This window comes from Tenrec ecaudatus, chromosome 1, assembly GCF_050624435.1.
Source record: "Tenrec ecaudatus isolate mTenEca1 chromosome 1, mTenEca1.hap1, whole genome shotgun sequence".
Taxonomy (NCBI): domain Eukaryota; kingdom Metazoa; phylum Chordata; class Mammalia; order Afrosoricida; family Tenrecidae; genus Tenrec; species Tenrec ecaudatus.
The window spans coordinates 50,914,462-50,941,955 of NC_134530.1; the positions used below are offsets into that span (position 1 = coordinate 50,914,462).

A 27,494-nucleotide genomic window follows, 5' to 3' on the forward strand; every position below is an offset into this window, starting at 1 on the left:
TTGAACAACACTCTGAGTTAGTGCACCCAATGGCATGGCCTGGGAAGATTCTCTGGTCACACAGAATTTTTTTTCATGAGAGCAGTTTCACTTGGTCCTGGGTTTTGTTTTGTTTTTTTTGATGACTGATTTAAGAGAACAGCATAAGGCTGTGAAATTTTGTCTCCTGCTCAGGAAAAATGCCACAGAAACTGTTGTAATGTTGAACACAGCTAATGAGGACAGCACTATGGGGAAAACTCAAGTGTCTAAGTGGTTTTCTCACTTCACAAAAAGGGGAAATGTTGATTGATGACAAACCTCATTTTGGATGTCTGTCAACTTCCCAAACGGAAGAAGAACATGTTGACATAATTCGTGCACTTGTGCTTGAAGACCAATGATGGACCATGGAAGAGAAGGGGAAGTTCTCTGGACTGTCTTGGAGCTCGGTTCAGCGAATTTAACAGATGGTTTGGGAATGAGAAGGGTCGCTGTGAAATTTGTCCTCGGGTCCTGACTGACCAGGAAAAAGAGTGCCGAGCGGAAACAGGCTGTGCTTTGAAAGAACAGCTCTGAAGGGCCCCAGACTTATTTTTCCAAGCTCATTACTGGTGATGAGACAAGGTGCTATTCTTAAGACCCTGGAAGCAAACATCAATCAAGCCATCAATACCTCGCCCCCGCACCCCCCCCAAAAAAAACCCCCAAAAAACTCGTCTAGTGAAATCAAAGATCAAGATGATGCTCATTTGTTTTTTGTTTTTTTAATGTAAGGGGAGAATGCATTTGGAGTTTATTCCACCAGGTCAGACTGTTAGTCAAGCTTTCTATTTAGAGGTTCTGAAAAGATTGAGTTACTGGGACAAAAAAGGCCTGATTTATGGCAGACGGGACAAGTTTTGCCACCACGACAATGCACCTGCTCACACAGTCATCTCGGGGTGCCAGTTTTTGGCAAAAAACAGCATGCCTCTCTTGTCCCAAGCACCTTACTCACCCTACCGTGCTTCTTTTTGTTTTCTTTGAATGAAGAGGAAGATGAAAGAACAGTGATTTGAAGCAGAAGAGGTGAAGAAAAAAACAAGGGAGGTGCTGTCAGCCATTCAAACAGATGAGTTTGAAAAATGTTTCCAAGAATGGAATCGCAGATTTGACCACTGTATTACGTGTAATGGAGTGTACTTTGAAAGTGATCAGGTCGTTTTGTAAAAAATCTTAAATACTTAGCTTTTGAGGTGGGGGGGGTTCTGGTTTTTTGGGGGGAGGTTCCCCCCCCCCCCCGTACTTACTGCATTATATTATCCCTCCTGAAGTTTTAGTGAAACTTGAAGACAGAATGTCTCCTTTGGTCATCTGTGTATGCTCAGCTCTGTATAATAGACGACATTTAACATGCTTAAAAAAGCAAGTACGCAAGCATCCTTCCCCCCCAAGAAATCATGCAATTGAATTACAACTTCTGTAAATGAGTGATGACTGAATGACTTTCCCCTTCCCACTGCTCTGTCTAACCAGAGAAGCAACAGGAGAAAGCAGAACACCAAAGAATTTAGGTTCCCCATTTTTGTTGCAGAAATCAGTGAGAAGCAGAGGTATTGAGGCCCCTTGGCAGGCTGGTTTGCATTGTAAGTTTCCCTCCTCATTAACAGATGACCAGTTCCTCTGGACCTTTGCTTTCCTGGTCTAGGTGTGTGGGTTTAGACATCCCGGATTCACACTTGGAAGTTCTGGGGTTTGGGTGTGATCATTTCTAGTCTTAGCAACACATCTGGGAAAAAGTGGAAAGGTTGTTGCTATACCAATACTGTACATTTGCCTGTATCATGATGGACATTGCAGGGTTGAAAACCACAGGCATTGTAATCTGCTGTGGCTGAAACTGAATTTTGACCCTGCTACTTATTTTTATTTAGAGATCATTTTATTAGGGGCTCCTCCAACTCTTAAAATAATAACATATATCAATTGTATCAAGCATATTTGCACATATGTTGCCTAGACATTTACTTTCTATTGAGCCCTTGATATCAGCTCTCCCCCCCATACCACTCCCACGGCCCTGCTACTTATTAATTAAACCACAATCATTGCCATTAAGTTGAGTCTGACTCATAGTGACACCGTGGGAGGGAGTAGAACTTCCCCTGTGGGTTTCTGAGACTATAATTTTTTTTTAAAATAATTAAATCATTTTATTGGGGACTTGTACAACCTCTTACCACAATCCACACATACATCCATTGTGTCAAGCACTTTTGTGCGTTTGTTTCCCTTATCATTCTCAAAACATTTGCTTTCTACTTGAGCTCTTGGTATCAGCTCGCTTTTTTCCCTCCTTCCCTACAGGCCCTCTCCCTCATTAACCCTTGATAATTTATAAATTATTATTATTTGTCATATTTTACACTGTCTGACATCTCCCTTCATCCACTCCTCTGCTGTCTGTCCCCCAGGGAGGAGGTTATATGTAGATCCCTGTCATCTGTTCCCCCTTTCTCGCTCACCTTCCCTCCACCCTCCCGGAGTTGATAAATCTTGATGTGAGTGGAAAGCCTTATCTTTCTCTCTTGGCAGGGCTGGCAGTTTCAAACGACTGACCTTGGGGTTAGTAGCCCAACTCATAACCCACTATTCTACCAGAGCTCCTTATTTATCAAGTATACATCCTTATATAAGATATTTTTCTTGAAACTTATTTTCTCATCTGCAAAATGAGCATATAAAGATATGTCTACTCAGACTTTGTTGTGAAAATTAATAAGATAGCGTATACAAACTCCTATTGTGGTGCCTTGACACATAGAGGTACTCAGTAAATGGTAACTTATTATTATAATGCAATTGCCTTTCTAAAAACGTTTTCTATAGAAAATTTTTTGTGTATTATTAGGCTTACAGTTTGTATTATTGCTAACTGATATTTGGTCTCATGTTCCTTTCAAAGACACACACAGTTTTGAGCCAGTTGCTAGTGGAGATGTGGGAAAATGAGCGAGTTCTTTGGAGGTGATTGAAAAACAAACCCAAAACTACTAATGTCCACTTTGTGACAGTTATCTACATGAGAAAGGCCAGCCTTGTCATTAGTTTTAGGGAAAATGTATTTGCAAGGTTTTCGGCTCACCAAGATTTCTAGTAGCTGCATCTATTTGTTCAGAATGTGGAGAGACCAGTGATCAGAGAGAGTACTTGGTGATTGTACTTTTCTTTAAAGGAATTCTTTTCTCTCCCCCTCTCAGCTTCTCAGATGAAGAATTTGATGAGCCAACTAGGAACCAAGCAGGACTCCACCAAGCTTCAGGAAAATCTGTGAGTGGCTTCCAGGTTGGGTTTTGGGAGGTCCCTTGAAGGATACACTTAGTGGCCTTACTGCATGGCTCGGGTTAGGTCATAGGTCTCCATGAGGTCAGAATGAGTGAGAGGCAAGGGGACATGAGGTAATAGCTGAATCTAGAAGCGGAGCATCAAAATATATTAATGAGTTGTGATGTCTGCTGACTCTCAAAATCCTTGAACTCTGCTTTGTTCTTCCCATAGGCGGTGTAGCAGAAGATTTTAGGGAAGTTGAGGAAGGAACTCCTGCTATGTTTTGCCCATGGCTCTTCCTAAATGACCCTCTTTGTTGGCATAGGACGCTTAATGATCCATAGCGCTTATCTGGTCAAGGTAGAAATACGTATTATTAGAAAAGTTTATTCAGAATGGCCCCAAGGGAGCTTGAAGGACTCCTGGCTCTTTTTACCACAACCTTTGACTACCTTTCCGCTTTTAGAAGTTCTGTTCTTCGTCTCTCAAATACCCAGAACAGTCTTCTACCTCTGACATTGTGAACTGAGGGAGTGATGGTATCACTTGCACCTTGTCCAGGGAATTGTGAAATATGAAAACAGAGACTTTTAGTATAGTCTGGCATGTTCAGGCTCCTGGTCAATTCTTCATTAAAATGACATCCTTTAAAAAAAAATCCTGGATGCCTCATTGCAGTGAAAGAAGCATTAATTATTTGTGGTGCGTTGTCTCTGTCTTCCCTTAAAGCCTTGGCAGAAAGGGCCAGAGAGGAGAAACCACAGCGACAGGAGTTCTTTTTATACTTCTGCTGTATTTCAATCCCACGCATACACTGCATATTCCTTCCTCAGAGCCTTCCCTCCCTACTGCTGTGTTTTTAAAGAACACGCAGCTACTTGGTTTTAGAGGAAAGAGCCAGAAAGTAAAGCGTAAAGGGCAGGTAGAGAGCCAAGAATAACATTGAAAAAGAAGGAACTTTTAGCAAGAATGTGGGAGTAGGTCTTTGAGGGTTGTTCCCCAGGGTGGGAAGCTAGGTTTGTGATGTGCACTCCACCCTCCACCAGGGCCAGGATTCGCTCTAGCTGTGAAATGTGACAGACACTAGCCATGCAGAAGTCCTGGGCAACCAGTGTGAGAGTTTTGTGTTCAAACTCTTAGGGTGGCTGACAATTCTTCTGTTCCTACCAGAACACCTGATAGGCATTTCTTTTCTCCCTAAAGAGTGAAGGAATACTGGTCTGTGCTTCCTTCAGCAAGCTTTAGTGAGGGAGGCGGGTTTCTTCTGTTCTGTGATGGCACGCTATCTTGAAGTGGGTTTTGACGGAGCAGGATTTCTGGAATTTTGTTGTGAACCTGAGCATCATCTGGGAGCCCATTTTCTTTAATTGCCCTTTTCTTTCCTGCTTTGTGAGACCCTCTGAGAACAAGATGATGCTGACTGCCACAGACCTCGAGAGGTGAGACTATCCTGACAATGGTCTTTCCTTTCTTAGGCAGCAGTTACAACACTCGACAAATCAGCTTGCCAAGGAAACAAATGAATTGCTGAAGGAATTAGGGTCCTTGCCCCTTCCTTTATCTACTTCAGAGCAGGTTGGTATTTTCACTTTTTTTTTTTAATAGGAAAGGACTTGCTTTTGATGGAAAGACAGTACGTAGAATGGATATAACGTGGCCTTTGGTGCTAGAAAGCCTTCTCAGAACCTCAGTTTTCTTACCTGTGATAATAGAGAGAATGTATTTACCTGATATAACAAAGACCCCGGCATTTAGAAGATCCCCAGTACACGGTAGCTGCCACCGCTGTCAGTATCTTATTGTTAATAAGTTAATCCAACCAGACTCCAAACTCACTGCCATTAATTCCGACTCAGCGCAACCTTGGAGGACCGAGTAGGACTGTGTCTGGTTTCCAAGGCTGTCAATCTCTACAGGAGCAGAAAGCCGCTGCTTCCTCCCTTGGAGCAGCAGGAGGGTTGGTTTGAATTGTCAACCTTGTGATTAGCTGCCTGGAGTGCCTCAATAAATTAATAAATGGGTTCAAGTTTGCATCCTTTGAGGTTTGACTAGCAGCGTTATGCTTACAGGCTTACCCCTAGTTTGTAGTCTTGGTCCATTATCTATCACAGTCAACCAAATGTCTTTTGTATTTGCAGTCACAGCCATGTCCCTTCCGGTGTCATTCATAGGTCTCAGATTGATGAAATGCTAAGGTGGGGGTGTGTGTGATTATTTTTTTCAACAGTTTTATTCAGTACACAGTTACATCCTTTGAAAACACAATTTCTACTGGACTTCATTGTTCTCTTAGTATGCCAGGCCTTTCCTTCACCCTGAAGTCAGACTTGTTTCTTAAAGGTGGCTTAACTCATTTATCTGTCTTTATGGCCTACCTCAAACCCTCTCTTTCCCAGGGAAAAATAAAAATGCCCTTCCCATCCACTTCAGGCTATGTGACTACATCGTACTTTTAGCTTCTATACTAGACTGCACTTAACATCTATTGACCTTTTTTAAAAAAAAAAAAAGGCAATATTTTGTTTCTCTGATAGCTCTGAAGCGGAATCCTACACTGTCTCTGTCCTGGGTTATTCAGGTTTTGGTTTGAGACCTGTTGGAACACTAACTCATTTAAATTGTTGTGTTTACCATTTGATATAAAACTCCCATATCATACACTTCATAGTTAAATCACTTTTAAGAAGAGTTGTATATACATTATTGCAATCAGCTCTAGGGCATCCTCCCCTCCCATATTCATTATTTGCTCCCCATTTCTCCTCATCCTTCCCATCCCCAGTAAACGATTTCATCAGTTATTGTCTCTATGCATCCACTCCTTCTGTATTTAATAAGCTGGGAAACATAATTGAAACATTATAAAACAAATGAAGTAGAGTAGAAATATAAGCATGTGAAGGGAAAATATTGTTTATGAAACTTTTGTTTCATAAATATGTACAAGTGTAGCCTTAAGTCAGGGGTGTCAAACTCAGTTAAAATGCAGGCCATTTGGTGCACAGGCAAGATTTATGCAGGCCACATCACATTTACAAATTTTGTTAAATTTATATTTTGAAGTGAGGATTCAGGAATATGGATAGGATAATTAAAACACTATATAATTGCTTTTATTTAAACATTTATTTAATGTACTTATCAAACTACAGTTGACAAACGTGATGCACAATCTAAAACATAACAGCACAACCCAGAGTGCTCCTGTTAACCTTTTCGCTATTGGGATCTGTGTGCATTACCTGGCACTGAGAGTGGCAGACATATCGCTTCCAAATGTTGCTGGAACTGAGTCTGCGCGTTTATACATGTCCACAGGCCCCCAGGAGAGGCACTGGCCACGTGCATACTCGTTTTCGTAGTTAAAGGGCTAATGAGGGAATCATGTGTACGGTTTTTCCTCCATCTCCCCAAAGCGCTATTTTCTTCATAACAATTTTTTCTATTTTCATTTTATCTCAGAGCATCGCGAGGCCACAAAAAATTACCTCGAGGGCTGCGTGCAGCCTGCGGGCTGCCAGTTTGACACCCTGCCTTAAGTCATGGTGTTACATTCACATGATGCGTCTGCTGGGAACTTGACACGCACGTTTAACCCATACCTAGGCTGAGCACTGGCTCAGCCTAGGCTGAGCACCGGCTCAGCCTCCCCTGCACGGAAGGGAGGGACATGTTGCTGCTGAATTCTGGGAAAGAGGAATAGAGAACGATGCTTGGGCATCCTGCTACAAAGTGGTTATGATGAAAAAAATAGTCTTAATGTAATCACCTTTTGGTTCACATGCAGAGTCTTTGTTTTAGTGGTTACTCACAGTGATATTTTGATTATGGGAAGCTCCCCTTGCCATCTCATATTACTAGATTTCTCCCTAATTTCCCTCTTCCTCTCCCTCACTGCATGGAAGGAACACACACTTGTTTCCAGTTTTAATTAGTAATAAAAAGGAGTCTGAGAGTCTAATGTAGAGTACTAAAAGTACTTCAGAATTAAATAGTCTAAGCAAAATATAAATAGAAAGTTAAATCTGATATAAAGAAAAATATGCATCTAATGTGTTCCAAAACCAAACAGGAGTTATTTTGGGATTGATCCTTTCCATTAGCTTGGCTCATTACCATGAAATAGATCTTCAAACATAGACTCTCCTCCTTCTACGGGAATACCTTTTCCCTTTCCGTTGTTTCTTCCTCTAAATAACCTTGGCCGTATTGCCCAGCTTTTCCTTCTTGTCATATGCATCAAGCCATACAGCTGGTTGTTCCATACTCCGCTCACACTCGTGCATCAGCATCAATGATCGTCCAGTAGCCAGATCCAGTTTTTACTCACTTTTCTTTACCGTTTCATTTGATTCTCTTGCCCATCCTGTCTTCATGGAAGCTTTTTTCTCTTTATATAATTCTGTCCCCCAACTTTGGTGTTCTTATGTGCCCACTTTTTCTCTTACCCAGCGTTGTATCTCAGCCTCCCCTCTGGTCCTCTACCTTCTTAGAAATGGGCTTGTCCTAAGGTTCTCCCACGGATCTTCTAATTTTATTATTCTACTGCTTTTTCCTTAGAAGTCTTGCCTACTACTGTGAGCATGACTCCCATATCTTTCCCCAACCCGAGCCTCTAAATTTTGAATCTTTGAACCCTATTGTCAGTTCCTATTCTGACATGCCCTCTTGAATCGATAGGCTTCATCTGAAATTTAAGGTGCTTTATGATATGTTTCACACAAACCTTTTAAGCTGATTGATTATGTTTGTCATTTGAAAAAGTGTGCGCCTTTTGACCTAATATTCCCTCTCAGACACATTTTTCCGAAGTACAAACATTCTAAAGGAAAAAACACCACCACAACCATATTAATCCTAGAACCTACGTAATTTCTTTTTTCAACAGTCTTATTGGCACATAATTTATATACTATATAATTTAATAGTTCCGTAATTTCTTGAATTTAAATACCACTTCTGTTTCTTACTTTGTGACCCTGGGGAAATGACTTATCCTCTATGGGCATGGCTTTCTTATCTGTAAAATAGGGATATCGCAACTCAGTTAAATGAATTGTTCGATGAAGAGGGACTCATACATTATAAGCACTATGTACGTATCAGCTATTTGTAGTGGGATTCACTTTTGCTTTCTTTATAATAGTTTAAAAGCTAGGATTATTTCAGTTAAGTTTACTTGATAAATTTGATGGACTGTTACCACAGTGACGACCCAGTCAATCCTCACTCGGCCACCCGATCGGACAGTGTAGGACTGCTCCTCGGGGTTTTCAAGGCTGTAAAGTGTCGTGGAAGCAGCAGAGAGCCTTGTTTTCCTGCCACAGCGCTGACTCAGTTAACCTACTGCACCACATGGACATCTTTGATGCAATAGTGTGTAGTAGTTCAAGGTCATAATTTTGAAGGTATGGCAACATGGAAAATAGTGGTTGTCATGGACTTAAAAGATTGAGTTTTTCCATGGTAAAAGTGGGAAATGACATCTTTTCCCTTTATTATAGCCCTACTGTTGTTTATGCAGCACATGAAAGTTCTAGCAAGAAAATGTGTATATCACAATATTCCTCTGGTTCTTTGAGGCTTCCTCACTGCCCCCAACTATCATGACCCCAGTCCTGCCTTTCAGTTCTGGCTAGATCAGAGCAAGTACACTGGTACAGATTAGAGCTTATGACACCCAGAATCTAGTCAGATAAACTTCTCAGGAACAGAAATGGGAGTAGTGATACCAGAAGGGTAGGGGGAAAGAGAGAACTGATCATACTGATCAAAGCATTATAACACCCTCCCTCCCCCATCCAGGGGGATGAACAATAGAAACATGAGACAGGTTTGGTGTAAGATATGAAAATAATAATTTATCAAGTCACGAAGCATGGGGTGGGGGGAGAGGAGCTGATAACAAGGACTCAAATAGAAAGTAGATGTTTAGAAAATGATGGCAACATATGTAAAAATATGCTTACTATAAATGATGGATGGGATGTTTTAAGACCTGTAAGAGCCCTCAATAAATTGATTAAAACAAAAGAATTTTGTGCATGAATTTTTTAATGGAAAACTGATTTGCTCTCCAAACTTTCACCCAACTCACAATAAAAAGCTAAAAACCAGAGGAAAAAAGCCAAAGTCCTGGGAAGATAAAGGGCTCCTTATCTAAATGTGCTGTCCGCATCCCATCACTGAGTCACCATTGACTTCATCCCTCTGCTCCCACAGCTAGTCAGACGGGCGCGTGTTTCTTAAAATTCATTTCTGTGTTTCCACTACTAACAACGTGTGCACCTAACTTTAAATCTGGAATACTGTATAATCTTTCTGACTTATCTCTGTTCCCCCATTCTATTTCATACCTTATCACAGATTAATCTTTCTCAGTTATCTTTGTTTTTATTATAAAGTTAAAGCTCCATGGATTTTTTAAAAAACAATCTTATTGGCATATAATTCACAAATCATACAGTTCATCATGTTAAAAAGTCTTGTGCAATCATCCCCACAATCAGTTTTAGAACATTTTCTTCCTTCTTGCACTCACTGTTATCAGCTCCCCATTTCCCCAGCCTGCCCTGCCACCCCCCAAGGAGACCTTCACCCAGCTACTATCCTTGTGCATCTACCTGGCCTGGATGCCATATACAGAAAAACACTTAGGAACAAACAAAATAAAGCAGAGGGAAAAATTCCTCAATAGAAATGAAAGTGGTAAACATTAAAAACTAGAAAAAAATTTTAAATGGGTCAAAAGGGAGATAAAGTGTTAAATTTTCACCTATCTACAAGAATACACTTTGTAATGCATTCCGCATGACTGCAAGGTCTCCGCAGCCCTGGTCTGTGGTGGGAGGGCTTTTACCAGGGGTTTACTCCAGGTGTGTTTCCCCTTTACTTTTTTTTTTTTAACTGAAACATTGATTGCCATTGTTTTGTGGTTTTTTTGTTTTTCTTTCTTTATTTTTTGGTTACCATTGCTGTACCCATCATGTTCGTTGCTCTTTATTCGTTAGAGGTTGAACCTCAAACTCATTAGTTTGGCGCTTATAACTTGGCTGTGGTTATTTCCTTCCATGCCTTTTACTTTCCAGTTTCACTCATATGAATAAAACTTTGGATCCAAACAAATTTTTCCCTTAGAAATAGCTTTCCAATTTCTACCCCTTACCTTTGCACCAGAGAGCTCTAGTGGCATAGTGGGTTATGAGTTGGTCTGCCAACCGCAAGGTAAGAAGTTCAAAACCAACTGCTCCGTGGGAGAAAGTTGAGGCTCCCCATTACAGTCTTGGAAACCCACAGGGCAGTTCTCCTTTGCCCTATAGGGTCTCTGTGAGTCGCCATTGACTCTAAGGCAGTGAGTGAGAGTACCTTTGATCAGTCTTGTCTTGCTTGGATTTCCTCACCCCATCTTTACACATGCTGGTGTCTTATTCTTTCTTGAGTGAATACCTCCTTTTGACACCCATCCCGATCACTTGATGTTTCTGTCTCTGAGCTTCTATAATACTAATTGGGTAAATACGTATTAATGATTGTATCGCTTTTATATCTATATCCTTTCTCTACGCACAGATGGTAAGTTGTTCTAAGGTAGGGATGATTATTTCTTTGTTCTCACAAACAGCAAATACTCTCAGTTTATGTTTGCTGAGACTTAGAGCAACAAGCTTGGTAAAGGTAACTTATAGATATATGAAATAGATTCTATATGTATACAAAGTTGTTTTCAGGTTCTCAAAAGATTTTAAGCCTCACTACATTGAAAAAGATTATGATTCTGTGATTTTCAAGAAACTTAAACTCAATACAGAAGACTATAGTTTCAATATTTTAGCAAAAACATGTTCATTTGGATCCAAAAGTATTTTGTTTTTTGAGTCTCTAGATAACAAGAATTCTGAATTTATTCTTTAATTGCCTAACAAGATAAAATCATACCAGTTTCCAGGCTTGTCAGGGAAAATGAAGGAGAATACTGACTTGCTGATAGTATTAACTAGAAACTTGAGTTAGCAAAGAACAAATTTATTGATTTAAGAGAGAACCTATTTCATAGTGATTTTTGTAGTTGGCAGTCCTAGGGGGCAGAATTTTATATTTAGCGATTGAATGGTTCTGGGTTAATATGAAATTCTATGTCTTATTTCGTTTACTGTCTCAGCGCCAACAGAAGCTTCAGAAGGAGCGGCTGATGAATGACTTCTCTGCTGCCTTAAACAGTTTCCAGGGGGTGCAGCGAAAGGTGTCTGAAAGAGAGAAGGAGAGCATCGCCAGAGCAAGAGCTGGCTCTCGCCTTTCTGTAAGTTGCTCCCTTGCGAAAGGAAGAACGACCTTTGTGTTTTTAAAATGGTCTTTCCAGATTTTGTTTTGTTTTCCTCTTTGGCCGAGAGCCTTTGTTCATTATCGCCCCAAATAATACATGTACACATCAGCTGCTCTGAAAAGGAGAGAATGATGATACAACCTCCGTAAAAATATGTCTGCATATGGTCAAAGACTGGAAAGACTCTCACAGAGATTGAAAACCACAAGTAGAATTATGTGTACCCTTGGTGTGCATTGCTCTATCACACACCCAAAGTAAACATGCGTGCGCAGAGCTTCCAGGCTAAGAACAGATTACAAAGAAGGAGTAGGGTGTCCACTGGAGATCTTATGACAGCATTGAAACATTGTCAGATGAGCCCCCCGGTCAGAAAGGACTCAAACTACGACTGCCATATGACCGAGGAAGAGCTGCTTTCTCTAAGTAGAGTTGCCCATGATGAAGGGGATGGAGTAAAGCCTCGGGACCTTCCTTTGCTTCATGGGGCACAACTCACAGTGAGAAGAAACAGCTGCAGACATCAATTCATAATGGGAACTTGGAATATATAAAGTATGGATGTAGGGAATTTGGCAGTTGTCAAAAATGAAATGAAGCGCATAAAGATTGTTATTCTAGGTGTTCGTAAGCTGACCTGGACTAATCCTAGCCAAGCTGAATCGAAAACCTTATGGTTTCCTATGCCAAGATTGACGGATTCTAGAGGAATGACACCATTCATCATCAGAAACGATATTTCAAGATCTAAAAGTACAGTGTTGTCTGTGTTAGGGTAAACTCTACCTACATACAAGGAAATCTAGTCAATGCAACAGTTATTCAAATGAATGTGCTGCCCACAACAGCCACAGGAACAAATTCACAGAGAAGTAAGGGCTTGTGCGGTTCAAATATATCTTGTTCAAGAATCAACTCTTAAGTTATACACAGATTTTTCGACTGCATGGTACGTTTTGCCTCTAACCCCCACATTGCTCAGGGGTCAACTCTATTCAGACTAAGGGCTAATTAAAGACATATTTAATCAGAAGAGAGTTTGCTATCAGGGCACCATACTAAAAGATTCTAAGGGCTATGCTTTACGCAGAAGGGAAATAGATGTAAATGGAGAGTGTGAGAAGCAGAAAGGAGTAAAGAGCAAGCAAATGATAAATATGTTAAAAAAGAGCTATAAACAAAGAGAAAGAATTACTATATGTCTAAGTAACAACTATTCAGAATGTATTCAGAATTGCCATAAATCAATATGAAAAAGACACAGCCCAATAGATAACAGTTTCTCAGGCCATCATTCTCTTCTAAAAATTATTAAGGACCGCAACAAACTTTTGTTTATAGAGAATATAGCTATTGATAATTACTGTACTAGAAATTAAAATGGAGAAATGTTTCATGATTATTAATATTAAAAGCAGTGATAAATATGATATAGTATCATAAACATAAATTATACTATAAATTAACTTTAAAACCAAAACTTGAGAAGAATATTTGCTTATATTTTTGCAAATCTCTTTAATGTGTGGCTTCACAGGTACTAGCTAGATTTTCATACCTGTTTCTGTATTCAGTCTATTGTGGTATGTTGATTTAGTGAAGATCCAGCCTCACAAACATAAGTGGTTGGACAAGAAGAGTATTTTAATAACCTTTTTAGATCATCTTAATATTCTTTGATCCTGCATCAAAACTTGGCTGAGGTTAGTTGCTTATTTTGAAATTTGAAACCATATTAATGGATTTTTATTCCCTTAACATTAGAATCTATTGATCTGTCTGATCATTTAAGTGGATCTTTCATACATGCATGGTTTCATAGCATCGTGTTGGTATCAGCTGCAAAGCACTGGTTCTCTGAAAAATACTTGGTCTTCCATATGTTGATATGTTTCAACATAAGAAATAAATACAATATTTTTAAAAATCACATTTGGGAGTTTTACCATCATATTCATTAGAAGAATGTTTTAAATTTGGGGACACTCTCAGGTTCATGGTGGTAGAAAGACATTTTCCATGATTCCTGAATCACTTGACAACTGTACTTTTATTTTTGACAATAAACACTATCAGTTTTCCTTTAAATGACAGACTTACACTGTCTATTTTAAAGATATTATTAGGCACCCATCTGAATAACTTAGATTTGAGTGTATTTTTCCCCTCTCTCTCACAATGGTGGGGGTCTATTAGGGAAATTAGTAGGTTCCCACAGGTCAAGATCAGTCAGTAAACAGTCAGGACATAGTCACTGGTCCACAGTAATACCTTTCCTCAGCCATGATTATCCTCAATTCTTAGAAGTAAAAACAGTGTTCCAAGTGTTTTTCTTTGAGACAACCATCAGACTTCTGTATATAGAAAAAATGCTTCAGGTATACATCCCATTTCATCGTATAAAAGATTCAAAAGATCTGTATTGAGAAATTAAGAGTGAATGAGTAATTTCGATGGATTCATGCAGGACAGACTAACTTGTAAAGGGAGATAAAATAATATGTTGTTAAAATTTAACCTACCTGCACCTCCAGTAAGGTATAGTGTCAACAGTCCGATCAGGGCCAGCACATGCTGGTCCCTCTATGCTAGATCAGTTTTGGGTCTCTTGCAGAAGGATCTTTACATGTGCGTGATCATAAAGGATGCGAGTAAATGACCCATATGCTCCATTAGTCACATAGAACATACAGAGCTGTTCATGTGATTCATTTTCATCATCTGAGCCTGTTTGCTCCTTTAACACAGGCTTCTTGGCAGCGCTCTTTACAGCAAAGGTGAAAGCTGATGTGACTTAGTACCTGGCTGGCCCAGCCATGGTTTTTCACTCTAGAACATGTAGGAAAATACCTTTCCAATGGTGGGCTGATTACACTGGTGGTCTCTACACATGTAAGCTTCCTATCCTCTGATCCAGGAAAGCCACCACCGTTCTCCAGTAGATACATAGTGCAGCCAACCTCAGCCCCTGTGTCGAAGACCCAGCGGGCATCAGACATCGCACGAAGCTAGTACAACCACTTCCCACAGGGAAGTCGATACCAGTGACATCACCAATTAGCTCTTTAGTCAATTCCAAAAGAATCATGCTTATTTTGAGTGTGACCCCAACTATAACACAGAGGTGACAGATGGCTTTAAAGTCACTGGTGGCAATCCACAAAACCATCCTTGTCTTTGGATGCGCCTTGGCCATTTGCATTATTAGTTCAGCTTCACTGTCTGAGGTCTCATCTGAACTCCGTTACTGACAGCATATTTGATTTCAGATACTTGCTTACAAGGATTTGCATAGACTATTTTCTCTGGAGGCACACTGACACTGCACCAGTTGTGCTTTCAGCTCACGTTATTGTCGTCGAGTCTGTCCCAACTCAGCAACCCTATGCGCAATCGAGTGAAGCATTGCCCGGGCCTGCAGCAGCCTCACAATTGTTGCTATATTTGAACCCATTAGGTTGCAGCCACTGCGTCAGTTCACCTTGTTGGGGGCCTTCCTCTTCTTCACTGCCCCTCTGCTTTACCAACCAGGGACTGGTCTCCAGACAATCTGTTCAAAGTACATGAGACAAAGTCTTGCAAAATCCTGCCCTATGGCAGCTAAGGTCATCACTGTGCCTCAGCTCTCACTCCATCTGACTGCGTCAATGGAGGTGACTAGAGGTAAGAGCTTTTAACTATCTCAGATGTTTCTTTAAGATGTCTCCAAGATCCACAGCGTAGAAGACAGCTTTGCTATATGAAGAAGACACTTCTTTAATTTTGGCGTCCAGAATTCCCTGGGCAGTAAAACCATCATCAAAGAAGTGGCAGTCCAATTCTTCACGACTAAAGTTTTTTATGATTTCTTGATGTTCCTCTGAAATACACCAAAGTGGATAAGTATTAGACAGAATTTAAAGGAATTATTTCCAGCTTTTCACAAGGTGATTCTCCAGGAATTCCAAATCCCAGTGAATAGCAGACTCGGAGTCTTGGTGTACAGGGGAAACGTTCTTAGTGCACACTGATGCTGTTGGCGAGCCCCATGGAAAGACTACAGTGGGAGCTTGGGAGAGTGGCTTAGCTGCCCAGGTGAAGTCTTGCCAGTTCCATCACATCCAGGCAGCCACCGCCCATTTTGGAGAACTGCTGGCCTGCAGTGGTGCTGAAGCTGTTGGCAGACCAGTGGCCATTGGTGGAGGTTAGAGGGGACTGATCCATTTTGAATGTTTCTTTAGGATGCATGTACAAAGGGCCTTCAGAAAGCTCATGGAAATGGAGAATTGAGAGGTAATGGGATTTTTTCTTGAACTCTTTGAAGCCCCTTTGTATACCTTATGATTCAGCATCCCTCCTTAGCTTCTCAATTTGTAGACCAGGGAATATATGTATAAATGTTAATGGTAGTAAAAGATTGGAAACATAGATGTGTCCATCAACAGTGGGATGGATAAAAATGTGGGCTGGTTACATGCTATATTATTTTATAGACAACAAAGCAGCAAACCACAGTTAGAGTCACTGCGAGGGCTGGTCTGGCATAATTTGGATGAATCAGAACAACATAGAGCCAACAGTATGATTCCATGTATGTAAATCTCGAGAACAAGCAAAACTATAGTCAATCAGGGTGCATTTTTTAACTGTCTGGTGAAGAACATTGAATGACATGCCAAAAGAACATACAAATCTGTCTTAGAAATAGAGCCAGAATGCTTCTTAGAGGCAAGGATGGTGAGACTTTGTCTCATATACTTTGGACATGTTGTCATAAGAGGCCACTTCCTGGTGAAGGACATCATTCTTGGTAGAGGGACAGCAAAAAAAGAGGAAGGCACTTGGTAAGGTGGTTTGATGGCGTAGTGGCTCCAGCGGTCTCAGACGTAAGAACACTTGCCTGGACGGCTCAGGACTGGGCGGTGCTTCTTGCTGTGGTACATAGGGTCACTGTGAGCCGGAGCTGACTCGAGGGCAGCTGACAACCGCACACACCACTTTTAAAGGCGAGGAAATGGTCATGTCAGGATAATTATTACTTTACAGGTAAGAGAGAGAGGTGTGATGGGAGAAGGACACATGGACGTTCTTCTGGGACACTCGCGGTGATTTCTTCATCTAGGGAACACATGAAAGTCCAAATTACAAAAACAATGTTTCCTCTGCGTGGGTAGAATTTTGAAATGTTTCATTTGCTTCATTTTACTTGCCCTCTAACGCTGTTATACAAAAAGGGCGGAATTACCTGTTTTGTTTTTTGGTGAAAAAAATGTTTAAAAAAACTCTTTTCGAGACTGAGAAGGCTCAGAGTGAGCGTCCTTCGAGCGCTGGTGCCACGGAGTTAGTTCCATCTCTTCTTGGCAATGTCATGTGTTACAGAGCAGAACAGTTCCGTAGCGTTTCTGGAGCGTCATGTTTGTGGAAGCAGATCTGTAGGCCTTGTTCTTCCATAGTAAGCAGGGTATAAGTAAGAGGAAACCTGGAGAACATGACAGAGCCACACACCAGGATAGCTTCGCTGCTCCTCTCAAATGTGGTCTGGAATCCTGATGGCTAGTGTTTGTCCAACAGAAGTGTGCAGGACACGTGGTTCTGGAAACAGAGCCCTTCTTCATGGAAGAGGAGACCGTGGGACAAAATTACCCACAGAGCCCATTGGAATCTGCACACTAGGAGGGAGAAGACTGCAATGGATGGATGCATGGATTGTGATTAGAGTTGTATGAGCCCCCAATAAATTGATTTTTAAAAAAGAAAAAACAAAACAAAAAAACCCTTTTCTTCCTAAAGTTAGCTTTTAAGTTACAGAAGGAACACATACATTAGACCAGTTTTGAAGTACGTTTGCCACTTTAGTGCCTACGTGCTATAAATGTCAATGTAAAAAATTCTTTGCTTGTTCTGAAATTTTGTTTCCTAAGTTTTCAGATCCTTTCCCTTCACCTCCCCTCCCGCCAGTTCTAAAATACTTACTTTTTATAGCCTTTCCTCTTCCTTGTGTTCTTTCCACCCCGTACAGAGTGTTGTGTGCTCTGGTCCCAAACCAGAACGCAGATTCTCTCCAGCCCCTCAGACCCACCTTCTAGCAGAGACAGATTGCCAGAGTCCTCCGTGTAATTTTACAGCGCTAGCTGTCAGAGCCAAGGGATATAATTTCTTAGCACAGCATAGGGGCACACTTTGTATTTTATGTCCTGTCTGTGACATGCTTCTGGATCGCAGCAGTAATCGTACCATCTGTTTTCTAGGCAGAGGAGAGGCAGAGAGAGGAGCAGCTTGTCTCGTTTGACAGGTAAAGGCCTTACTAACCACCCTGCTGGAGAACTGAGAAGAGATTCTGTGTCTATACTTGTTTTTAAATTCTAGCAATGAAAGAATAAAAGCGAGGAGACAGTCAAGGGTGATTTGGGGTGAGGAATCTTATAATCCACTAAGTAAAATCAAAGAGTAAAAACGATGGGCTTTTTCAGTACCATTGCCCTGGAAAGAGCAATGCCTAGGTGAGTAGGAATTCCAAGAAGCCCTAATGTCTATATGTTGGGGGAGAGTTTGGCTCATTAGGATAAGTAAAGCCATACATCTGCAGATTAGGTGGTTCAATTATTTGACATCCAATTCAGATTAGAGTGCTAGGGCCTCTGTTCTCTCATTCTTAAAGGAGAGGCAACTTACTCTTTTAAGAGTATTAAGAGGAAAAGCCAACAGTCCGAGTACCTCAAAGGCATGGGTGCTCTGTGTTGGTCAGTTTTATATCTCTAGTACCTGGAAGGCATTCTTTAAGTTCTGTAGAGTTAAATGTTGTTACACAGTTGGAAAAAATGGTTATTACTAGATTTTCAAAGCGTTTGCATCTAGTGCAGCGGTTCTCAAACTGGGGGTTACAATCCCTTTGGGGGTTGAATGACCCTTTCACAGGGGTCTCCCGATTCATAACAGTAGCAAAATGATAGTTATGAAGTAGCAACGAAAGTAATTTTATGGTTGGGGGTTCACGACCACATGAGGAACTGTATGAAAGGGTCACGGCATTAGGAAGGTTCAGAACCACTGATAATGTAATATGTAATATGCCTTTCTTTTAAACATAGTATTTGAAAAAGAAGTTATAACATTCCACTAGTTTTTCACTTTTGTTGTTGTTATGTTTTTTAACAATTTGTTGTTGTTGTTGTTGTTGTTAAGAGGCATAACTTCCCAAGTAAATATCTGAAAGCCAGGACTTATGATCTGGACTAGTTAGTGAAGCACTGACAGGTCATTAGCTTGGTTTGCTTCACCCATTTGATAACAACATACCAACAGAAGAGCTTAGGCTGATCATACTTCATTGACTTTAATCCTTGGCTGCCTTCTTGTTTGACAAGCTCTAGCACAGATACAGAGTGGGAACAACATTTCTTATGACCCTGACCAATCTCAGTCTTGCCATGGAAGCCAAAGCTTTGACTTCTGGGTGTTGTCCATTGTTGGCCTCTGATCTGAATGCTGTAAAGAACATAGCCCTCAAGGATTGTGTATTGATGCCATAGGAGTGGGAGGCCTGATCGCTGCCTTTGGCTAGTTTGAATGGCAGTAGAGATATTGTAGACATATTTTGTGCACAACTTGGAGAAGAAGACTTAGCTAGTGTGCTTGTTTCCCTGCAGCCATGAGGATTGGAACCAGATGCAAATCCAGGACGATGATGCCATCACCGAGCAGGACCTGGAACTTATCAAAGAGCGGGAAACAGCAATTCGCCAGTTGGAGGTAAGGTCCAGCTCATGTTTTTTGCTTGACTTTGTGGGTCTGCAGGTATTTGGACTCTCTCTTATGGGAAAGCATACAATAGTTTATTTTATGATTTCCTTATATTCTGTGTTATCACGCTGCCTTTGAACTTCTGTTATGATGGTTTTGTTCATGGTGGCCGGTGGCCCGATCTTTTCCTTAATCACCATGTGTCATTTGGTCTTCACTGGAAATATACATGCAGAACAGAGCAAGGCTAATGAATATTTCATTGATCTTTAGGGCTGTCCCCAAATCTTAACACAATCGAGGTTAGGATGGTCTCTACAGAGTGCTTATTTGCTTAGTCTCCAGAGTCCAGAAAAAAGGCAGGCCAGAAAGTTTGGTTCATTTTTGTGTAAAGTCAGTCCCAAGTTGTGTGTGACACTTTGAGGTGTCATAAATGGGAATATTGAATTGCGTGGGGGCCAGAGGTCTTTAAGTCTCTCTTATCTTTGCTCAATTACCAGTAAAGTATCCTCGAACCTGACTAGTTTCCTCTTCTTTTGAGTAGAAGAGTGCTATCCCTAGGGGAGGAAGGGGGCGGCGGGAGGAAAGTAGAGAGAAGAGTTCTGTCTTGACTAGCTACCGTTTCATAAAGCCACCCATCCCGGTTTCCCTACACAGATAGGCATGTAAAACAAGGGCACACAGCACACAAGAACCAGCAATGATGAGCATATACGTCAGCCTACAGCAAGCAGAGACTATCAAAGCTTTAGAGCAGATTCACGTTGGGTCCAGAGGTAGTCATAGCTTCCTTTTCCTCTTTTTTATGTACTACTAGTCTGTGACTTGGTTCTTTTACATAGAAATACTATTAAAGCAGGGGCTCGAGCCAGACAAAAGAGCCCTGCTTGTGCTCAGATGCGAACCCCAAAGTCAGCAGTTCAGTAAGCTGAAGGAAGGAATGGAACCAATACCGACATCCAACACACCCGGGGTGCGGAGTGCCGTGGATGGCCTGAAAGCCCCAAATCCATTTGCTGCAGGCTCCCTGTGCGGGCTGAGTCCCCGGTGAAGCCTCACAGCCCTGGTGTCAGACAAAGAGCATTGGAAACTGGTCCTCAGACTGGAGTGTACCACCTTGTCGCCAGAGCTTCCTTTGCACCACGTTCAACTTAGTCTAAATTTTTAGTATACTCTGCTTTTTCTTAGATTGAGGTCTCGCTCTGTTTTATATGACCATTGTTGCTAGATCTTTCGTTTTTGCTGTTCTGTGTGTTTATCTGTAGAGGGAAGTCAAGATGGGTAGATTTTTTTCTTTTAATCATTTTATTAGGGGCTCATACAACTCTTATCACAGTCCAGACATACATCAATTATGTAAAGCACATTTGTACACTCATTGCCCTCATTACTTTCAAAACATTTGCTCTCCACGTAAGCCCCTGGCATCAGCTTCTCATCCCCCCCCCCGCTCTCCCCTCTCTCATGAACCCTCGATAATTTATAAATTATTATTTTGTTTATCTTGCCCTGTCCGACATCTCCCTTCACTCACTTTTCTATTGTCCACCCCCAGGGAGGAGGTTATGAAGGCAATAACAGAAATAAGTCACCTGGGCCATGGGAGAGAAAAGGTGGGGGAAATGGGGAGTCACCCCAGTGGGTGCAAGAAGAAAGAAGCAGTTCCAGAGTTGACGGTGGTGATGATTGCAGTACCCTGCCTAACTAATATGATAGGACTACTGAATTGCATGAGGTGGTAACTATAGCTCAGTAAAACTAATTTTTTAAAGTCAGAAGTTTAAACTGACTAGCAGCAGATTCTGGCTGATAAACCGCATGGGGCAGTTTCTACTGTATTGTACAGACGCTGTGCTTCAGAATCCCCTCAAAGGCACACAGCCACTACCACCAAGACATGTGGAACTTAGGAACGCTAGATGTCGCAATCAGTAGAATTAAGTCCAATGTCTTACAGTCTAAGCTTGCCTTTCATATTTAGTTGTTTCCTATTTCTAACATCCAAACCCAGTGTTACAGCCAAGCTAGAGTACTGGTCCTTAACTCAGCTGGCTATTTATATGGCCTCTCCTTTGTTTCAAGACACAAATCAGTCCCACCCTTTCTGCAAGGTTTTCTTGCCAAGTCCTGATTGGGAAGTTCTTGCTTCCTAGGCATCATTTTTGTTCCATAGACTTCTGGGACGCAGTGGATTGTAATGGCGAGCTTTAGAGAAACAACATCCCCGATACTTCATTTCATCACTTGCAAACTATGTGACCAGACAAGTTATTGAACCTCTCTGGGCCTCATTATCTTTAAAGATCCATCCGCGAGTTTGTGAATGATTAAGGCAGCTCTCGAGGAGGCCTGGCATAGATTCCCCACTCGCCGAGAGCAGACTGTCCCTGTGCACTTGCAGAAGCAGATTGCCCCTCTTTCTCTTAAAGCATTCTGGTGGCTTTTACTACTCACTTTTGGCTGGCAGCCAAGCACTTGACAATTGCATCACTACAGCTTCTTTAGTTAAGTGATAGTTAGTAATAAATCAGTTTCATTTCTAGCAAGTTGATTCAGACTCGTTTAGACCCCGTGAGACCGGGTAGAACTGCCCCGTAGTGTTTCTAAGGCTGTAGCTCTTTAGAAGCGAGATGTTATGTCTTCCCTCCACAAAGTGGGTGGATTCAGTTCTCCAAGGTTTTGGTTAGCATCCAGGTGGGTAACCACTGCCCCACCAGGGTTCCTTGATAGTGGAATAATAGCGAACACGGTATTACGTGCTTCCTGCACAGTTATAAATGCTGTACAGGTATGAATTCATTTAAGACCTCTAATAACCCTATGCAATGATGGTATTTTTAGGTGCAGTTGAGTCAACTCTCCCCCACTGTAGAAGAATGAATGGTCACACACCATCCTCATGCTTGTATGTTGGAACTACTGTGTCAGTCCACCTTGTTGAAGGCCTTCCTCTTTTTGCTCTCCCTTTACTTTAACAAGCATGGTGTCATGTGCGAGAGACGAATTTCTCCTGATAACGTAGCCAGAGTACTTAGATGCAAGACGAAGGTTAGCCATCCTTGCTTTTGAGGAGCGTTCTGGCTGTACTTCAGACAGGGTGCTTGTTCTGCTGGCCACCTATGGCACGCTCAGTAGTCTTTGCCGGCACTGTCATTTAAAGACATCACTTCGAATTCATTGTTCAGCTTTCACAGGCATATGCAGTAACTGAAAATACCATGGCTTGGGTCAGGTACACTTTAGTCCTCGAAGTAACATCTTTGTTCTCCATCACTTGAAAAAGGTCTTGTGTAGCAGGTTTGCCCAACGCAATATTGTCATTTGATTTCTTGATGGCTTTTCCACCAGTGTTGATTGTAGTTCCAGCTAAAATGAAGTCCTTGACATCTTCGATCTTTTCTCTGGTCCAGTTGTGAGGATTTTTGTTTCCTATACAATGAATTGTAATCCATGCTTAGTACTGTAGCCTTTGATCTTCATCAGTCAGTGCTTCAGTTCCTCTTGGCTTTCTGCAAGCAAGATCGTGTCATCTGCATATTAAAAGTTGCTAACGAGCCTTCCTCCAATCCTAATGCAGCATTCTTCTTCATGGAGTTGATCTTGTCAGATAATTTGCTCAGTTTGTAAAATGAATAAATATGTTGAAAGGATATAAACCTGACAACACACCATTCCTGGTTTTAAACTGTGGAATAGCTCCTTGTTTGTTTGTTTTTTCAAACAATTGCTTCTTGGTCTGTGTACAGATTCCACATGAGCACAAAGAAATGCTCTGGGATTTTCCTTCTTTACAGTGTGATCCATAATTTAGTATGACCCACACAGTCAAATGACCTTTGCATAGTCAATAAAACACAAATAATCATCTATGGTATTCTCTGCTTTCAGCCAAGATCCAGCTGTCACCAACAATGATAACCCTCATCGAACGTCCTCTTCTGAATTCAGCTTGAAGTGTTTGGAACTTCCTGCTGATGTATTGACGCAACCATTATTGAATTACCTTCAGCAAAATTTTACTTTGCATGTGATATTAAAGATAATGCACAGTAATTTTAACATTCTGTTTTGGCACCTTTCTTTGGAATGAGCACAGATATACCGTATATACTCGAATATAAGCCTACCCAAGTATAAGCCGAGGTACCTAATTATTCCCTGGGAAACCAGAAAAACGGATTGACTCGAGTATAAGCCTAGGGTGGGAAATGCAGGATGTGAATTAACACAGAGACCAGAGGGGAGAGACGAGCACAGCCACAGACACATCCTTACCAGTTCAGCTGCCTACAGGTACTTCTCTGAAATGGAGCCGTCCACGTCATAGGCCGGCTCCGATTGGTTAGATGTGAGTAAACAAACATTCAAAGCTCTGCAGTGTCAGCGGGGCTTTGAGTAGACAGCGGAGGAACGGCAATCACCCACGAGATGTTACACCTCGGCGAGATGTTACACCTCGCTGGGGTACCACTGACCCGTGTATAAGCCGAACCCCAGTTTTTCAGCACATTTTTTTGTGCTGAAAAACTCAGCTTATACACGAGTATATACGGTAGTTCTCTTCCAGTTAGTTTGCCAGGTAGCTGTCTTCCACATTTCTTGGCATACACTAGTAGTGAGTGCTTCCAGGACTGCTGTTAACTAATACTGGTATTCCCTTAGTTCCTGGAGCCTTGTGTTTCTTGGACGTCTTCCTTTTATACCCACGTTACTTCTTGAAGTGTCTTAATTTTAACCTGTTATTTTTGGCATAGCGACTCTGCACAGTCCTTCCATCTTCTCGGCATCATTCAGTATTTTGCCCATAGAATCCTTCAGTATTGCAGCTCAAGGCTTGCGTTTTGTCTTCAGTTCTTTCAGCGTGAGATCATTTATTGTGCTGTAAAGGCTGTCTTCCTGAGCTGCATTTTGAATTTTCGGTCCCACTCTTCCATCCATTTGCTTTTATTGCTCAAGAGCAGGTCTCAGAGCCCTTCTCTAGCTACTCACATTCAGGACTTCTTTCCGAGTCTCCTCTGACATCCACTGCGGTCTTTTCTTCTTTCCTGTCTTTAATGGCCTTTTGCTTGCTTCAGGCATGATTTCTTGATATAATTTCACAACTGTTTTGTCATTTGGTCCTTATCATTCAATGCATCAAATCTATTCTTGAGATGCTCTCAGCATGCAGGAAGGAACTACTCAATATTGTTTGTTGGCTCCTGTAGATTTGGTTCAAAATTTCCTTCAGTTTCAACATGAACTTGCGTTTGAGAAATTGATGGTCTGTTCCACAGTCCATCCCCTAGCCACCTTTTGGCTGATGACACTGAGTTTCTCCAGCTTTTCTTCCCACAGGTGGATTCAATTTGATTACTGTGTATTTGTCTGGGGAGGTCCACGGGCATGTTGACTAGATAGCACCTCAAAACTATGGTCCTGAGCCCTCAAGTCCAATGTCCCTTAATAGACATAATGTTTTTCTTCTTTCCTACCTTCCCTCCTTGTTTTTCTTCTCGCCACTCTCCCTTCGCCCCTGGCCCCAGCCGTTGTCTCATCACAGCCTTCAAAGTCTTTTCCTTTAGTGTGAAAGCCTTCTCCCCCCTTAATAATAAAGGTGTCACGAAGTATTTATCTTTTAGAGAGTGACTTCGCGGAGTATGATGTCTTCCAATTTTGTCCATGTCATGAGTTGTTTGACAGCTCATCATTGTTTTTAAGGATGTATCATAGTTCATTGTGTGCATGTTTATCCATTCCTCCACAGATGAGATTTTAAAATTATTTCCATTGCTTTGCTATTATCAAAGTCAGTGGGATAAGCGTGGATGTGCATCATGTGTTTTGTTGCTAAGTGGAGAGCTTATACTGCCATACTGCTTGCCATAGAGGCTGTACGGTTCTGCAGTCCACCAGCAATGTCTGAACATTCCATCCTCTTGAGCATTTATTTTTAATTTTGATAAGTATATCGATATCAGGTGGTATCTCATTGTTTTAATTTGTATTTCTCTAATAGCTCATGAACGTGAGCATGTGTTCATACAGTTGTTGGCCATTTGGATGTAATCTTTAGTAAACTGTCTATTCGTGTCTTGTACCCCTTTTTGACTGAGTTATTTGCATTTTCTTATTAAGCTGTTGTAGTTTTCACAGATTTTTGAAATTGGCCTTTTATATCTGATTGCCAAATTCTATTTGCCCAATCTAGGAGTTATATTTTCACCCTTTTTCAGAAGTCTTTTGATATATATATATATATAAATGCATTTTTAGAAACCTAGTCGTTTATTTTGTTTTCTGTAATGTTGGTGTTTCTCATTATGTTGGGTACTGTGTTTATGCCTTGTATTAAGGCCCTTAACTATGTCCTTATGTATTTATTAATGATCTTTATGGTTCTAGGGTTTATATTTAGGTCTTTAATCCATCTTGAATTTATTTTAGACATAGTATGAAGTGTGGGTCCTTGTCAGGGGAAGCCAGCCCCTAACACATCATTACGGGTCCGGTAGACGCAATTGTACAGCGATAATAAGTAAAGATCATAGTAAAGTTACAGAGAGCATGAGAGATAGAAGTGAAGTATTGAAACAAGTGGAGTCAGACACGATTCATGGTCGCATGCTCACCTCAGCTCCTCTTGCTGGTCCACATGAGGGAGAGAGAGATCTTTAATGCTAGCCCAGGCTTTTTATATTCTCTGGGGACATGCAAGCCCCCTAATTACAGGTGAGGACATTTGTCACAGGAAGGGGCTGTGCTACAGGTAATACAGTACTGAGGGGGTGGTCTAGGGACATACACGCAATAGGAAGAGGAGGGATTAGGGGTATCCATGTGACAAGATGGATGGATCCTAGATTCAAGATGGCAGCCTATCCTTAGTCATCCTTGGGCGTATTTGACCTCTCTGGGGTCTCCTACATGGAAACAGACAACTACTATCCTTATCAGAAGGAAGTGGGCTCTATTTGTTGTGGGATAAACAGTGGTGACTCCTTGCTCTAGATGGCTGATAGCTCTCAGGGAGAATAACCCCTGATCTACTTCTGATGCCCTCCAAGTGTATAGTCATTTGTAAGCAGCTATTTGGCATACATTTGTGGGAGACAGCCTGGGAGAAATCCTTCTGTTTCCCACAGGTCCTATTTCATTCTTTTGCAGGTAGGGATCCAGTTTTTCCAGTGCCACTTATTGAAAAGGCTATCTCTTCCTCCACTTAATGTGTTTTAGTCCTTTATTAGAAGTCATGTGTCTGTAGCTGCTTGCTGGTATTGCTGGCTTCTCTGTTCTAATCCATTGGTCAGTAGATCTGTCATTTTATCATTACCAAGCTGTTTTGATGACTATGCCTGTATAGTAGGTTTTGAAACCGGGAAGTGAATGGCCTCCTGCTTTGTATCATTTTTTTTCTGCTTTGTATCATTTTTTAAATAGTGTTGTATTTATCCTGGATTTCTTTTCTTTCCATATATAGCTGTCACTTAATTTTTTTCCATTTCTCTTAAGAATTGTGCTGAAACTTAAGATCAGAATTGCATTGAATTTTTAGAATGCTTTCAGTAATATTGACATTTTAATATATTGTCTTCCTAGCCATTCTTCCATTTATATAAGTGTCTTGATTTCTTGTAGAAATATTTTTATAATTTTCTTTGTATAAATCTTTTGTTTTTCTGGTTATATGTATTCCTAAGTATTTTATCTTTTGGGTAGTTACTGTAAATGGAATTGTTCTTTTAATTTCTTTTCCAGAGTCCTCTAATATACATGAATTCCATCAGTTCTTGTATGTTAATCTTACCCCAGCGGTGTTGCCAAATGTTTCCTGTAGTTTCAACACTGTACCGTCATTCCGATCATAAACCACCTCCTGAAATGCTGACCGGGGCTTCTTGATATAGTCACTGTGTAGTCCTTCCATTTCCTATTGATGTTTCCTTTGTCGCTCAAAACTTTGCTTATAGAATCCTTAAAAAAAAGAATCCTCCAATATTGCAACTGGAGACTGATTTTCACAACACCCTCACTACCCACCCACCCTGAGCTCGCTCCTGTCCCGCCCTTTTACAACACATGCTTGTCCTCAGGAGTTTCCTTCGCAGTCTTCCCCTCATCATTCTTCCATTTGCCTTTCTAGTCCATGTTCAAGAGAAAGTTTCAGAGTTTCTTCTGATGTTTTTCG

At 41.2% G+C, this 27,494-nt stretch overlaps 1 protein-coding gene and 1 pseudogene across 1 annotated transcript in view; one reads left to right on the plus strand and one right to left on the minus strand.

Annotated features, from left to right (window-relative positions):
- The window catches only part of STX12 (syntaxin 12), a 45,047-nt gene that overhangs the window by 12,406 nt on the left and 5,147 nt on the right, over positions 1 to 27,494 (plus strand). Inside the window, exons 2-6 of the mRNA XM_075553024.1 lie at positions 3,222 to 3,291; positions 4,764 to 4,863; positions 11,447 to 11,584; positions 17,836 to 17,879; positions 19,234 to 19,336. Coding sequence (XP_075409139.1) covers positions 3,222 to 3,291; positions 4,764 to 4,863; positions 11,447 to 11,584; positions 17,836 to 17,879; positions 19,234 to 19,336 — 455 coding nt within the window. The remainder of the gene's footprint in view (positions 1 to 3,221; positions 3,292 to 4,763; positions 4,864 to 11,446; positions 11,585 to 17,835; positions 17,880 to 19,233; positions 19,337 to 27,494) is intronic.
- On the minus strand, positions 14,202 to 16,530 carry LOC142428822 (ornithine decarboxylase pseudogene; annotated as a pseudogene).